The sequence below is a fragment of the Brachyhypopomus gauderio genome, chromosome 4 (genome assembly GCF_052324685.1).
Source record: "Brachyhypopomus gauderio isolate BG-103 chromosome 4, BGAUD_0.2, whole genome shotgun sequence".
Classification (NCBI taxonomy): Eukaryota; Metazoa; Chordata; class Actinopteri; order Gymnotiformes; family Hypopomidae; genus Brachyhypopomus; species Brachyhypopomus gauderio.
In genome coordinates this window covers 7,413,850-7,427,267 of record NC_135214.1, presented here as the reverse complement: position 1 = coordinate 7,427,267, position 13,418 = coordinate 7,413,850, and the positions used below count along the sequence as shown (strand labels likewise).

Genomic DNA, 13,418 nt, shown 5'->3' with positions numbered 1-13,418 from the left:
CAGGTTAGCGCTCACACACACACACACACACACACACACACACACACACACACACACACACACACACACAAGCCTCTTTTCAGAGCACTCCACTCTGCTCTACACACTATACTTCCCACCTCTCCTGTGCTGTCTGAGCCCCGCCCCTGTCTGAACTCTCAGCCCCGCCCCTGTCTGAACTCTCAGCCCCGCCCCTTGTCCCCATTTATCTCTCTGTCGGTCTCTCTCCTCCCTCTGTGTATTCTTGTCCTCAATCAAGCAAAAATACAACCGTTGTTATTGCAGAGGTCTGCGTGTGGACGTGGGTGTAGACCCAACACTGCTGCCTACACCACCTCTACAGACCCCAACACTGCTGCCTACACCACCTCTACAGACCCCAACACTGCTGCCTACACCACCTCTACAGACCCCAACACTGCTGCCTACACCACCTCTATAGACCCAACACTGCTGCCTACACCACCTCTATAGACCCCAACACTGCTGCATACACCACCTCTATAGACCCCAACACTGCTGCATACACCACCTCTATAGACCCCAACACTGCTGCATACACCACCTCTATAGACCCCAACACTGCTGCCTACACCACCTCTATAGACCCCAACACTGCTGCCTACACCACCTCTATAGACCCCAACACTGCTGCCTACACCACCTCTATAGACCCCAACACTGCTGCCTACACCACCTCTATAGACCCCAACACTGCTGCATACACCACCTCTATAGACCCCAACACTGCTGCCTACACCACCTCTATAGACCCCAACACTGCTGCATACACCACCTCTATAGACCCAACACTGCTGCCTACACCACCTCTATAGACCCCAACACTGCTGCCTACACCACCTCTATAGACCCCAACACTGCTGCCTACACCACCTCTATAGACCCCAACACTGCTGCCTACACCACCTCTATAGACCCCAACACTGCTGCCTACACCACCTCTATAGACCCAACACTGCTGCATACACCACCTCTATAGACCCAACACTGCTGCATACACCACCTCTATAGACCCAACACTGCTGCATACACCACCTCTATAGACCCCAACACTGCTGCATACACCACCTCTATAGACCCCAACACTGCTGCCTACACCACCTCTATAGACCCCAACACTGCTGCCTACACCACCTCTACAGACCCCAACACTGCTGCCTACACCACCTCTATAGACCCCAACACTGCTGCCTACACCACCTCTATAGACCCCAACACTGCTGCATACACCACCTCTATAGACCCCAACACTGCTGCCTACACCACCTCTATAGACCCCAACACTGCTGCATACACCACCTCTATAGACCCCAACACTGCTGCATACACCACCTCTATAGACCCCAACACTGCTGCATACACCACCTCTATAGACCCCAACACTGCTGCATACACCACCTCTATAGACCCAACACTGCTGCATACACCACCTCTATAGACCCAACACTGCTGCCTACACCACCTCTATAGACCCCAACACTGCTGCCTACACCACCTCTATAGACCCCAACACTGCTGCCTACACCACCTCTATAGACCCAACACTGCTGCCTACACCACCTCTATAGACCCAACACTGCTGCCTACACCACCTCTATAGACCCCAACACTGCTGCCTACACCACCTCTATAGACCCCCAACACTGCTGCCTACACCACCTCTATAGACCCCAACACTGCTGCCTACACCACCTCTATAGACCCAACACTGCTGCATACACCACCTCTATAGACCCCAACACTGCTGCCTACACCACCTCTATAGACCCCAACACTGCTGCCTACACCACCTCTATAGACCCAACACTGCTGCATACACCACCTCTATAGACCCCAACACTGCTGCCTACACCACCTCTATAGACCCCAACACTGCTGCATACACCACCTCTATAGACCCCAACACTGCTGCCTACACCACCTCTATAGACCCAACACTGCTGCATACACCACCTCTATAGACCCCAACACTGCTGCCTACACCACCTCTATAGACCCCAACACTGCTGCCTACACCAGTGAGGGTGAGTGGGAGTGAGGGGGAGAGGGCGTGAAGGGTGTGGGAGTGAGGGTGAGTGGGAGTGAGGGTGAGTGGGAGTGAGGGTGAGTGGGAGTGAGGGGGAGAGGGCGTGAAGGGGTGGGAGTGAGGGTGAGTGGGAGTGAGGGTGAGTGGGAGTGAGGGTGAGTGGGAGTGAGGGGGAGAGGGCGTGAAGGGGTGGGGGGGTGGTGCGAGGGGGCTCCAGACACCTTTGCTCCTTTAATGTCAGGATTAAAGCAAGAAAATGCCACTCCACAGTAAGCATGTAGTCATCGCTTTTTGCATATATCAGAGGAGGTGGAGGTGGGGGTGGATGTGGAGGTGGATGTGGGAGGGGGGTGGAGGGCAGACTGCTGGAGGTTTTTCCCTGGGCTGAGCACCTTTAACGTCAATCCGGAATACCAACACTCCATACACGACACATGTTTCCAGGAGGCCTGTTGGACTGGGTGGCCCATTTCACCGGCGCTGTGGTGGTCTTGTGGTTGCTGTGGTGGTGGTGTGGTGGTGCTGTGGTCGCTGTGGTGGTGTTGTGGTGGTGTTGTGGTGGTGCTGTGGTGGTGCTGTGGTGGTGCTGTGGTGGTGTTTCTCTCAAAAGCTGTAGGGAGGTTTTCTATTTAGATTTATCTTCCTTGAACATATTTAGGTTCAGTTTTAGTAACTGCAGTGACCAGGCTAGTAGCCTGTGGTGTAGGAGAACCTGCGTGTGGAGGGGTTCTGAGTTTCTTATTTTATTTATATTACATAAAACCCATCTCTCTCTCTCTCTCTCTCTCTCTCTCTCTCTCTCTCTCTCTCTCTCTCTCTCTCTCTCTCTCTCTCTCTCTCTCTCTCTCTCTCTCTCTCTCTCTCTTGTCACACAATCGGGAGCCACTCTGCAAGATTCACTGCGACACACTCCGCCATCTCAGCACAGCATTAGTCTTTTAGCTCTGTGTGTGCGTGTGTGTGTGTGTGTGTGTGTGTGTGGGCGTGCACATGCCTGTTGGTGGCTTATGCATCATAATGAGTTTTCATGCTTTCGAATAACTGCAGGAAGGAGTGTGTACTCGAGTCAGAGGACTACCTGTAGCACTTGCACGTGAACGTGTGTGAGTCTGTGTTCTGTATTAGAGAAAGGAAAGAGGTCATGTTGGCTGTAGGGTATAGGAGAGATGGGGAGTGTGTGTTTATGAGAAATGGACGGTCGGGTTTGAAGGAGGTCTCGTTTAAAGCAAACAGTTTGAAGCAGGTCTGTGTTTGAAGCAGACAGTTTGCAGCAGGTCTGCTGGAGAGGTCAGCTAAACTGTTTCTCTTCTCTCTCAGCAGGATTTGATGTAGAGTTTAAGAGAGAAATCACAGACCCATCCAAAAGCTCATGACCTCTTGAAGCCTCCTCTGTGCAGACCTCCTCTGTGCAGACCTCCTCTGTGTAGACTTGCTTTCCTGACTGTTCTCTTTCTTAGATTCTCCTTTGCAGTTTGTTTTCTCTCTCTTCTCTTTCTCTTTATGTCTCTCTTCATCCCTTGCCATATTTTCTCATTGCGCACAGTAAGTTATCTTGTTATCGCTGATGGACAGGTGTGGTCAGGGGTCCCGGCATAGTCAGGGGTCGTGATGTGGACCTTGTGGGTGAGTGAAGCAATTAGAGAAGCTCCATGAATGAACGGCAGCAACTAAGGCAGCCTTAGTCCCCTGACACCGCCCTGACATCGCCCTGACACCGCCCTGACATCGCCCTGACATCGCCCTGACACCGCCCTGACACCGCCCTGATGAGCTGCACATCACACAGAAATGTCCGATGCACCACACCTTCATCTTCAGTGGCTTTGAACCCTCATATTCCTCAGAACTACTCTCTCTCTCATGAGCCCAGAAAGTGTCCAAACCCGCGTCAAGGAAACGAGCATGCCTTTGGGAGTGTGTGTGTGTGTGTGTGTGTGTGTGTGTGTGTGTGTGTGTGTGTGTGTGTGTGTGTGGAGGGGGGGCATATTTCCCACTTATCCTTTGTTCTTTTCTCCGCTAATTGTTTAATTAATCCCTAACGCTTTTTGCATTTGAATTAACGGCGGGATTATGTTAATTGGCAGTGCCTCTTGCAGGCGTGGCTGTTTGATATTGTAATGGAGATGAGCAGAGTTAACGTTCTCCTCTCTGTGGAGGACAGCCTCATCTCCTGGAGCTCCAGGAGGGAGATGCTCCTTCACTTCACTCATTGTCTTTACTCAGCCACACAGCAAATTGAATTGCAGCAGCAGATAAGAGGATGCAGGCTGCTGCTCTCGGCTAGTTCTCCACATGTTCATCTCCGACACCTGAGGAGACCTCCAGCCTCCACCAGCAGGTCTGCCAGCAGACCAGCCGGCAGCCCTGGACATTTTCATTTAACTAGTCCACAGTTACGGAGTGCAGTGGAAGTCTTGGGTCTCTCTCCAGGCCCCTCTCAGGCATCTGAGCCCAGGGCCAACGGCCTCCTGGTCCTGGTAGACGTTCTGGCCACATGTTGAGGAGAAGTATGAAGCTCATGTCAGTTTCTGTAACACACTTTCTTTGATTAAGATATGAGGCCATGACGATGTGTCCCTCTCATAGATGGGGAGGAGACTAACATCTTGTTGTAGGAGTTGCAGCAAAGTCACACACACTCAACGTGTGGGTGAAATGGGACTACTGTCCGGACACGTGCAAGAACGTCTCTCTGGCTGTCCGAACACTTGCGAAGATGTCTCCCTGGCTGTCCGGACACGTGCAAGAACGTCTCCCTGGCTGTCCGGACACGTGCAAGAACGTCTCCCTGGCTGTCCGGACACGTGCAAGAACGTCGGACACGTGCAAGAACGTCTCCCTGGCTGTCCGGACACGTGCAAGAACGTCTCCCTGGCTGTCCGGACACGTGCAAGAACGTCTCCCTGGCTGTCCGGACACGTGCAAGAACGTCTCCCTGGCTGTGCGGACACGTGCAAGAACGTCTCCCTGGCTGTGCGGACACGTGCAAGAACGTCTCCCTGGCTGTCCGAACACTTGCGAAGATGTCTCCCTGACTGTCCGGACACGTGCAAGAGCGTCTCCCTGACTGTCCGCACACTTGCGAAGACGTCTCCCTGGCTGTCCGGACACGTGCAGGAACGTCTCCCTGACTGTCTGCCTAACGCACCAGCTCCCAGATTCTCGATACCCTCATTCTGTATCTTCTGATTCTCTTTGAATCTCCTACATCTCTCTGGATCTCCTGCCTCAACATCCTGAGATAACTTATTTGATGTCCTCTGAATGTTAAACCATAAATCATATCAAGTCAAGAATTTATTGTTGGCATAGAAACAGTCATTGCTGCTGCTCTTGTTGGGAAGTTGTTATGGTAACAAAACGTAGTATCTAATGGTAGCTGTGGGTCAGGGTAGCTCCTCATTGTTGGGTAACACGTTTGTGTTTGGGTGGTACAGTTATCATGACGATTGTCAGGTTCTCGTTACTGAGTTGGAATGGGATGAATGCATCTAAGGCTGCTCTGAAACACACACTCACACACACCTACACACAAACACACACTATGGACCATCATTGACCTCCATGAACAGGAGTGAGGCTCCTTATATCCTCTGGCCCAAATCTCTTCACACTTGGAACATTTATTCTTTCCACGCCACTGTTTGTCTTTCTGAAGCACCGTGCCGCTGTCCTCTGGTGTGAAGCAGAACACAGTGGGAGAAGGAGATGTTCAGTGCTGCTCACATCTCTTTATTACTCTCTCTGTCTATCTCCATCACTCTCTCCATCTCTTCATCACTCACTCTCTCTGTCTATCATCACTCTCCATCTCTTCATCACTCCCTCTCACTGTTGTTCTTGGCTCAGTTCTGAAAGACGCAGCTTTGGGTGTAGAAGTAGGGAGTAGGTAGGAGTAGTAGGTAGGGGTAGTAGGTGGGGGGTAGTAAGTAAAAGTAGGTAGTATGTAGTAGTAGCATGTATTTAGTAGTAGGTAGGGGTAGGAAGTAAAAGTAGGTAGTATGTAGTTGTAGCATGTATTTAGTAGTAGGTAGGGGTAGCAAGTAGGAGTAGTAGGTAGGGGTAGGAAGTATGTAGTAGTAATAGTAGTAGTAGTAGGTAGGGGTAGGAAGTATGTAGTAGTAATAGTAGTAGTAGTAGGTAGGGGTAGGAAGTATGTAGTAGTAATAGTAGTAGTAGTAGGATGGGGTAGGAAGTATGTAGTAGTAGAAGGTAGGGGTAGGAAGTATGTAGTAGTAATAGTAGTAGTATGTAGTAGGTAGTAGTAGTAGGTAGGGGGTAGGTAGTATGTAGTAGTAGTAGTAGTAGTATGTAGTAGGTACTGGTAGTAGTAGTAGGTAGGGGTGTCTATCATCACTCTCCATCTCTTCATCACTCCCTCTCACTGTTGTTCTTGGCTCAGTTCTGAGAGACGCAGCTTTGGGTGTACTGTAAGTAAAAGTAGGTAGTATGTAGTAGTAGCATGTATTTAGTAGTAGGTAGGGGTAGTAAGTAAAAGTAGGTAGTATGTAGTAGTAGCATGTATTTAGTAGTAGGTAGGGGTAGCAAGTAGGAGTAGTAGGTAGGGGTAGGAAGTATGTAGTAGTAATAGTAGTAGTAGTAGTAGTAGTAGGTAGGGGTAGGAAGTATGTAGTAGTAATAGTAGTAGTAGTAGGTAGGGATAGGAAGTATGTAGTAGTAATAGTAGTAGTAGTAGGATGGGGTAGGAAGTATGTAGTAGTAGTAGTAGGTAGGGGTAGGAAGTATGTAGTAGTAATAGTAGTAGTAGTAGTAGTAGTAGTAGTAGGTAGGGGTAGGAAGTATGTAGTAGTAATAGTAGTAGTAGTAGGTAGGGGTAGGAAGTATGTAGTAGTAATAGTAGTAGTAGTAGGATGGGGTAGGAAGTATGTAGTAGTAGTAGTAGTAGGTAGGGGTAGGAAGTATGTAGTAGTAATAGTAGTAGTATGTAGTAGGTACTGGTAGTAGTAGTAGGTAGGGGTGAGTAGTATGTAGTAGTAATAGTAGTAGTAGTAGTAGTAGTAGGTAGGGGTAGGTAGTATGTAGTAGTAGTAGTAGTAGTAGTAGTAGTAGTAGTATGTAGTAGGTAGTAGTAGTGGGTAGGGGTAGGTAGTATGTAGTAGTAGTAGTAGTAGGTAGGGGTAAGTAGTATGTAGTAGTAATAGTAGTAATGGTAGTAGTAGTAGTAGTAGTAGGTAGGAGTCTAGTGGCTGGAGTGTGCTGTTAATGCTCCAGACTCCCAGTGACCAGTCACTCCTTCATCCCTTTCTCTCACTCCTTCATCCCTCTGTCTCTCTTTCTCTTTCTCACTCCTTCATACCTCTGCCTCTCTCTCTCCTTCATCTCACTCATTTCTCTTGCTTCACTAGCAGTCTTGGGTCTTCTGTCTCTCGGTTCTCCTTTCCCTCTCTCTATCTCTGTCCTTTTCTTTGTGCCCCCCTCTCTCTTTCTCTCTCTCTCTCTGCCCCATTTCTCCATCTCTTGTAAATACTCTGAGCAAAGGCAAATGTGAGTAATGGAGGAAACCTGTGTGTGCGTGTGTGTGTGTGTGTGTGTGTGTGTGTGTGTGTGTGTGTGTGTGTTAACCCTGAGTAGAGCAGCTTGCCTGGAGCAGCTTGCTTGTACACATTCAGTCATGTGAGGGTGGTGGGCTGTGGTGAAGAGCTTTAAGCAGTGAGCTCATACCGACGGACCCCAATGACGTCGGCCCCAGGGTCTGAACAGACGTGCCGGTGTAAACACACAGGATTGCAGCTCTGTCTGACTCTCTCTTTCTGAGACTGTCACCGAGCCTTTTGTAACACAGTCAAGCTTTTTTCGTTTGCGTCCTAGACTCTGAGGGAGAGGAAGAAAGCGTGTTTAAAGTGAGCTCGCTTGCTGGGGCCTTTGAGGACCTTGAAGCATCTTCGTTCTGTTTTATTTTTGCGGTGACAGTGTGAATTTAGAGCTACATTTGTAGTGACAGTAGCTTCAGATAAGGCTGAAAGCCCAGACTAGCTCATTAGGCAACAAAGACTTACTGAGGGACTGAAACTCTCAACAACAGAAAAACACAAGGGCAGAATGGAGGTTTGAGCACACTGTCTGTTCCTCAGCCCACCCCCATAGCATCCCAGCACCCATAGCACCCACACTCACCTCGTCCCGCCCTCGCCCCGCCCCCGCCCCGCCCCCATCCCACACTCACCTCGCCCCATCCCACACTCACCCCGCCCCATCCCACACTCACCCCGCCTCCTCCCACACTCACCCCGCCCTCGCCCCGCCCCCATCCCACACTCACCCCGCCCTCGTTCCGCCCTCGCCCCGCCCCCGCCCCGCCCCCATCCCACACTCACCCCGCCCCATCCCACACTCACCCTGCCTCGTCCCACACTCACCCCGCCCTCGCCCCGCCCCCATCCCACACTCACCCCGCCCTCGCCCCGCCCCATCCCACACTCACCCCGCCCTCGCCCCGCCCCATCCCACACTCACCCCGCCCCATCCCACACTCACCCTGCCTCGTCCCACACTCACCCCGCCCTCGCCCCGCCCCCATCCCACACTCACCCCGCCCTCGCCCCGCCCCATCCCACACTCACCCCGCCCTCGTCCCGCCCTCATTCTGCCTTTGTCCCCTTGATCTGTTGACTGATATTTTCTCTCACAGATGCCCATGCACACTGACCAGGGTCCACACACTGACCAGCGTCCACACACTGACCACACATCCATATATATGGGGGCATTTACGTGTGCTCTTTAGAACCGCCCCTGGGTGTAGACAGTGGCCTACACAGTGTAGACGTCCCTTCCTCCTCAAATGCTTCTATCTGCGTCCCTTGTTCTTTTTGTAGTCTATAAATAGTCCTGTTCAGAACCTGCTGAAGAGTTCCTGTCCTTCCGTCACTGGTACAGCTGCAGTGCGTTTAAAATGTGTTTCATTCTCCCGAGTGGCTCAAAACAAAAGCATGTGGGGAACTGATACCTCGGAACCGGAGAGAACGTCAGCAGAAGAGGGATGTAAGCTCACGGGTCACAGCGGTGTAGCGTGGTGCTCGTTCATGTGCACCACGCTGCTCGTGCGCACACGAAGAACTCTGTCGGGTCGTCAGCAGGCCAGCAGGAGCGGATCTGAGTGAGAGATGCTATCGGGCCGGGCCCAGCGGTACCAGCCAGACTCGCTGCGCTGCTGTGTGAGCAGGGAGGCTAATCAGGGCGCGCAGAGACAGAGCTGGTGTGCTCGTGTGTAGCTGTCTGCAGGGGGGACGCAGTGCTGATAGAGGACTGTGTGTGTGTGAGTGTGTGTGTGTGTGTGTGTGTGTGTGTGTGTGTGTGTGTGTGTGTGTGTGTGTGTGTGTGTGTGTGAGAGAGAGAGAGATAGAAGGAACAAAATCCTGGCATCTTGGGCATTGCAAAAGATAGCATGTCTTGTGAGTCTGTATGTCTGTGTGTTGAACATGAATCGTGGTTCTGTGACAAATTTGCACACAGACCTTTATTTATGCATACATATACACACAAGCACAGGCTCATAGGCATGTAGAAACACTTCTTCCATGGTGACATGTTGAAGATGGAGAGAGAAGCCAGTGACGGGCAGATGACTGTCTGCCAAGAGACAGTGTGTAGAGAGTGGTGATGGAGACAGAGATCAAAGGAGAAAGGGGGAGAAAGAGACAGAAAAGAGACAGAGACAGGGTAGAGACGGAGACATATATCCAGGAAGAGAGATGTGCAGAGGAGTAGGGGAATAGAGAGATATCTGCTGAGAGGATACGGAGGAATGAGAGGTTGATGGTGAGAACAACACAGCTAGACTAAATTCAAACGTTGATGTGTCCCACTGAGGTGTTTTTGTACGAAAGTTCTTGTTTTGGTCCTGTCTGATCCAGGCTGTCGTTCTCACTCTACCCGCAGTAATTCCCGACACGCTGTCGGTGACGTCAGTGGCCCAGTCCCTGTCCACGGTGGAGGGCGATACACTCCAGCTGAGCTGTGAGGTCACGCATAAGACCACTCAGCACACACACCTGGCGGTGGGCTGGTACCTACGTCCGGCCGAGGAGCCCTCCGGCACACCCCGCGACCTCGTCACCCTCTCCAGGGAGTTCGTGCTGAGGCCCGGCGGGTCCTACCGCCAGCGTCTCGCCTCCGGAGACCTACGGCTGGACAAGACCAGTGCCAGCACCTACCGGCTCACCATCTACAAGCTGCAGCCCGCAGACCAGGGCCAGTTCTACTGCGAGGCTTCTGAGTGGATCCAAGACCCGGACCGCTCTTGGTACGCCATGACGCGCAAGCAGTCCGACAAGACCACTGTGAAAGTCCAGCCCACAGGTGAGTGTAAGGAACCCCCGACCTGTGGGTGACGCATGGCCCATGAGGGTAATGATCCCTGTTCCATTTTCCTAACCCTTCAACCCTTTCGAACCCTCTCCTAACCCTGACCCTGGTCCTAACTCTACCCCTAACCCTAACCTTGGTCCTAACCCTGACCCTGGTCCTAACTCTACCCCCTAACCCTAACCTTGGTCCTAACCCTGACCCTGGTCCCTTGCTTGACTCAGTATGATGTGGGATTCTATCATGTCAGCATGGCAGTCAGACTCTCCAGATTGCCCTCCCCACACTGGAATGCTGTATTTCACAGCAGCTGGTGCTGGATATGGAGTCTAGGAGTCTCCTCCACCTGCGAGTCTCCTCCACCCAGATGTCTCCTCCACCCGGATGTCTCCACCATGACACATTCTCAGTCCTGCACAGGGACAGGTCAAGCAGCAGCTGTGTGGGATGCAGCTAACAGGGCTTTACAACATGCTGAACACTGAGAACAGCTGCCTCACACCTACGCCCCACACCAGCTCAGCAGTGTTTGGGTGGTGCACCACCGTCTGTGTGGCATGAAGCTGTCGTTGAGCTCCTGATGGTTCATCCGAGTTTTTCGTGTGAGTGTCACTGCTGGGTGTCAGTGGTCCATCACAGATGTTCTCGTATGTTCACGTTACCCTGTGGACCTGTTACCCTCCTTCTCCACTAACCGTGATTCCAGGCAATCACGCAAATGTCGTGTGTTAATAAGATGAAGTTCATCATGCACACGTTCATGGGTGGAGATGCTCAAAATTGGAGTTGGGCTAATGCTAATGACTCCATTAGTGTGATGTATAAGGTGTAGGTGGAGGTGTTCAGATTGGAGGCGGGCTAATGCTAATGACTTCATTAGTGTGATGTATAAGGTGTAGGTGGAGGTGTTCAGATTGGGGGCGGGCTAATGCTAATAACGCCATTAGTGTGATGTATAAGGTGTATGTGAGGTGTTCAGATTGGAGGCGGGCTAATGCTAATGACTCCATTAGTGTGATGTATAAGGTGTGGTGGAGGTGTTCAGATTGGGGGCATGCTAACGCTAATGACTCCATTAGTGTGATGTATAAGGTGTGGTGGAGGTGTTCAGATTGGGGGCGGGCTAATGCTAATGACTCCATTAGTGTGATGTATAAGGTGTAGGTGGAGGTGTTCAGATTGGAGGCGGGCTAATGCTAATAACGCCATTAGTGTGATGTATAAGGTGTGGTGGAGGTGTTCAGATTGGGGGCGGGCTAATGCTAATGACTCCATTAGTGCATACCTGTCAAGTTTTGTATTTAAAAATACGGGACATTTTCCGTATATGACGTCATCGCCTAATTTGCATAATCAGTTATTTGCATATAGCCGCAATCGAGGCTGTAGGAGAAACGAAAACATCTTTGGAATGGAAGAAAAGTGAAGAAAAAACACCCCAAATATGTTTTGAACTACAAATGAATAAAAAAATTAAAAATTTCTAGTGGTATTTCTAGCTACAAATGGGGACATCTCCTGGGCATATTTCTGGAAAATAAAAATACGGGACGTCGCCGGGACAGAGCGGTAAAATACAGGATTGTCCCGGCCAAAACGGGACACTTGACAGGTATGCATTAGTGTGATGTATAAGGTGTAGGTGAAGGTGTTCAGATTGGAGGCGGGCTAATGCTAATGACTCCATTAGTGTGATGTATAAGGTGTGGTGGAGGTGTTCAGATTGGAGGCGGGCTAATGCTAATGACTCCATTAGTGTGATGTATAAGGTGTGGTGGAGGTGTTCAGATTTGGGGCGGGCTAATGCTAATGACTCCATTAGTGTGATGTATAAGGTGTAGGTGGAGGTGTTCAGATTGGAGGCGGGCTAATGCTAGGTGTAGGTGGAGGTGTTCAGATTGGAGGCGGGCTAACGCTAATGACGCCCTTCCTGGCATAGAAAGCTGAGCCAAATCTGAGCTTGTTGAAGCTGTTCCTGACCTAGAGTTAGATTCAGCCCACAAACAACCAAAACCAACTCATGTGTGTGCACATGCATTTAAATGTTTTTCTGACCTTGGGTATTGTGAAAGGCACAATTTATCTTTTTATTATATCATACCATCGTGGATTCAGTATGTTTGCTTTTTCTATATTGCTTATTACATATCAGCAGTTGTGACATGTACCAGTCTGATCTGGCCTGTTCCTGTCCTCTCCGAGCTGTGATCTGGGGGTTGTTGACACCATCATTCATCGTGGTTTTATCGCAGCCGTTTGGTTAATCTTTCGTTTGTCACTGCCAAATGCGACTTGGGCATCTCCCCATCAGACTCCCCAGAGCCAGGGGAATTAGTATGAAGCGATTCCATGGGGATTAATGATCAAAGCTCATCAGCGGTGACATCAGCAGTTCCAGGCACCGCCTGGTCGGGCCCGGCCGGAGCGAGCCGGGCCAGGAGGGGAGCAGCCTCCTCTCCGCAGGGAGCAGTCCGCACCACCGTCTGCCATCTCTGCTGCCTTTTTATGGCTGTGAGCGCTTCAGCCGGAGGCGTTTGGAGCGGGCCGTGCTGGCCTTCCCCACGCTCCGCACCACGACGTGCGGTGAAGCTCGTCCCACACTCGTCTGTTGCCTAATCAGTTGCAGCTGTAGGCAGGTGGGCCTCCCCCTCACCATCTGATGTAATGGTCCACGCGGCTCGTGAGATGCGTTCGCCTTTCCTTTGGATGGCGAAGGTGTTGGTTATGAGAGCGGTGGAACGGCATCAGAAGGGTGCGCATGCGTTCTGTGATGACACTCTTTACAGAATCACACCCGCTGTTTGGAGTGAGACGCAGTTACGAGGCACGCAGGGTCAGGCGTGGGCGCTGCGAGCTGGGCCGGTGATTCAGATGGAGATTCCCACGTTACACTTTGTTTTCAGGGCATTTTCCTTAGCCAGCTTCCACAGTTAGTGCACACAGACCTTTGTGGGAGAGGAGGGGCGTGGCCAGCCTGAGACCGAGCGTAGCCCGTCCCACCAGGCGGTGTAGGAGCTACGGTCCCTCCACCTGAACTGCAGTGTTC

At 51.2% G+C, this 13,418-nt stretch overlaps 1 protein-coding gene across 1 annotated transcript in view; it reads left to right on the top strand.

Annotated features, from left to right (window-relative positions):
- LOC143511544 (immunoglobulin superfamily member 3-like) overlaps positions 1-13,418 on the top strand; it is a 63,263-nt gene that overhangs the window by 40,820 nt on the left and 9,025 nt on the right. The window contains exons 3-4 of the mRNA XM_077001149.1: positions 9,947-10,366; positions 13,159-13,234. Of these exons, the coding sequence (XP_076857264.1) occupies positions 9,947-10,366; positions 13,159-13,234 (496 nt within the window). The remainder of the gene's footprint in view (positions 1-9,946; positions 10,367-13,158; positions 13,235-13,418) is intronic.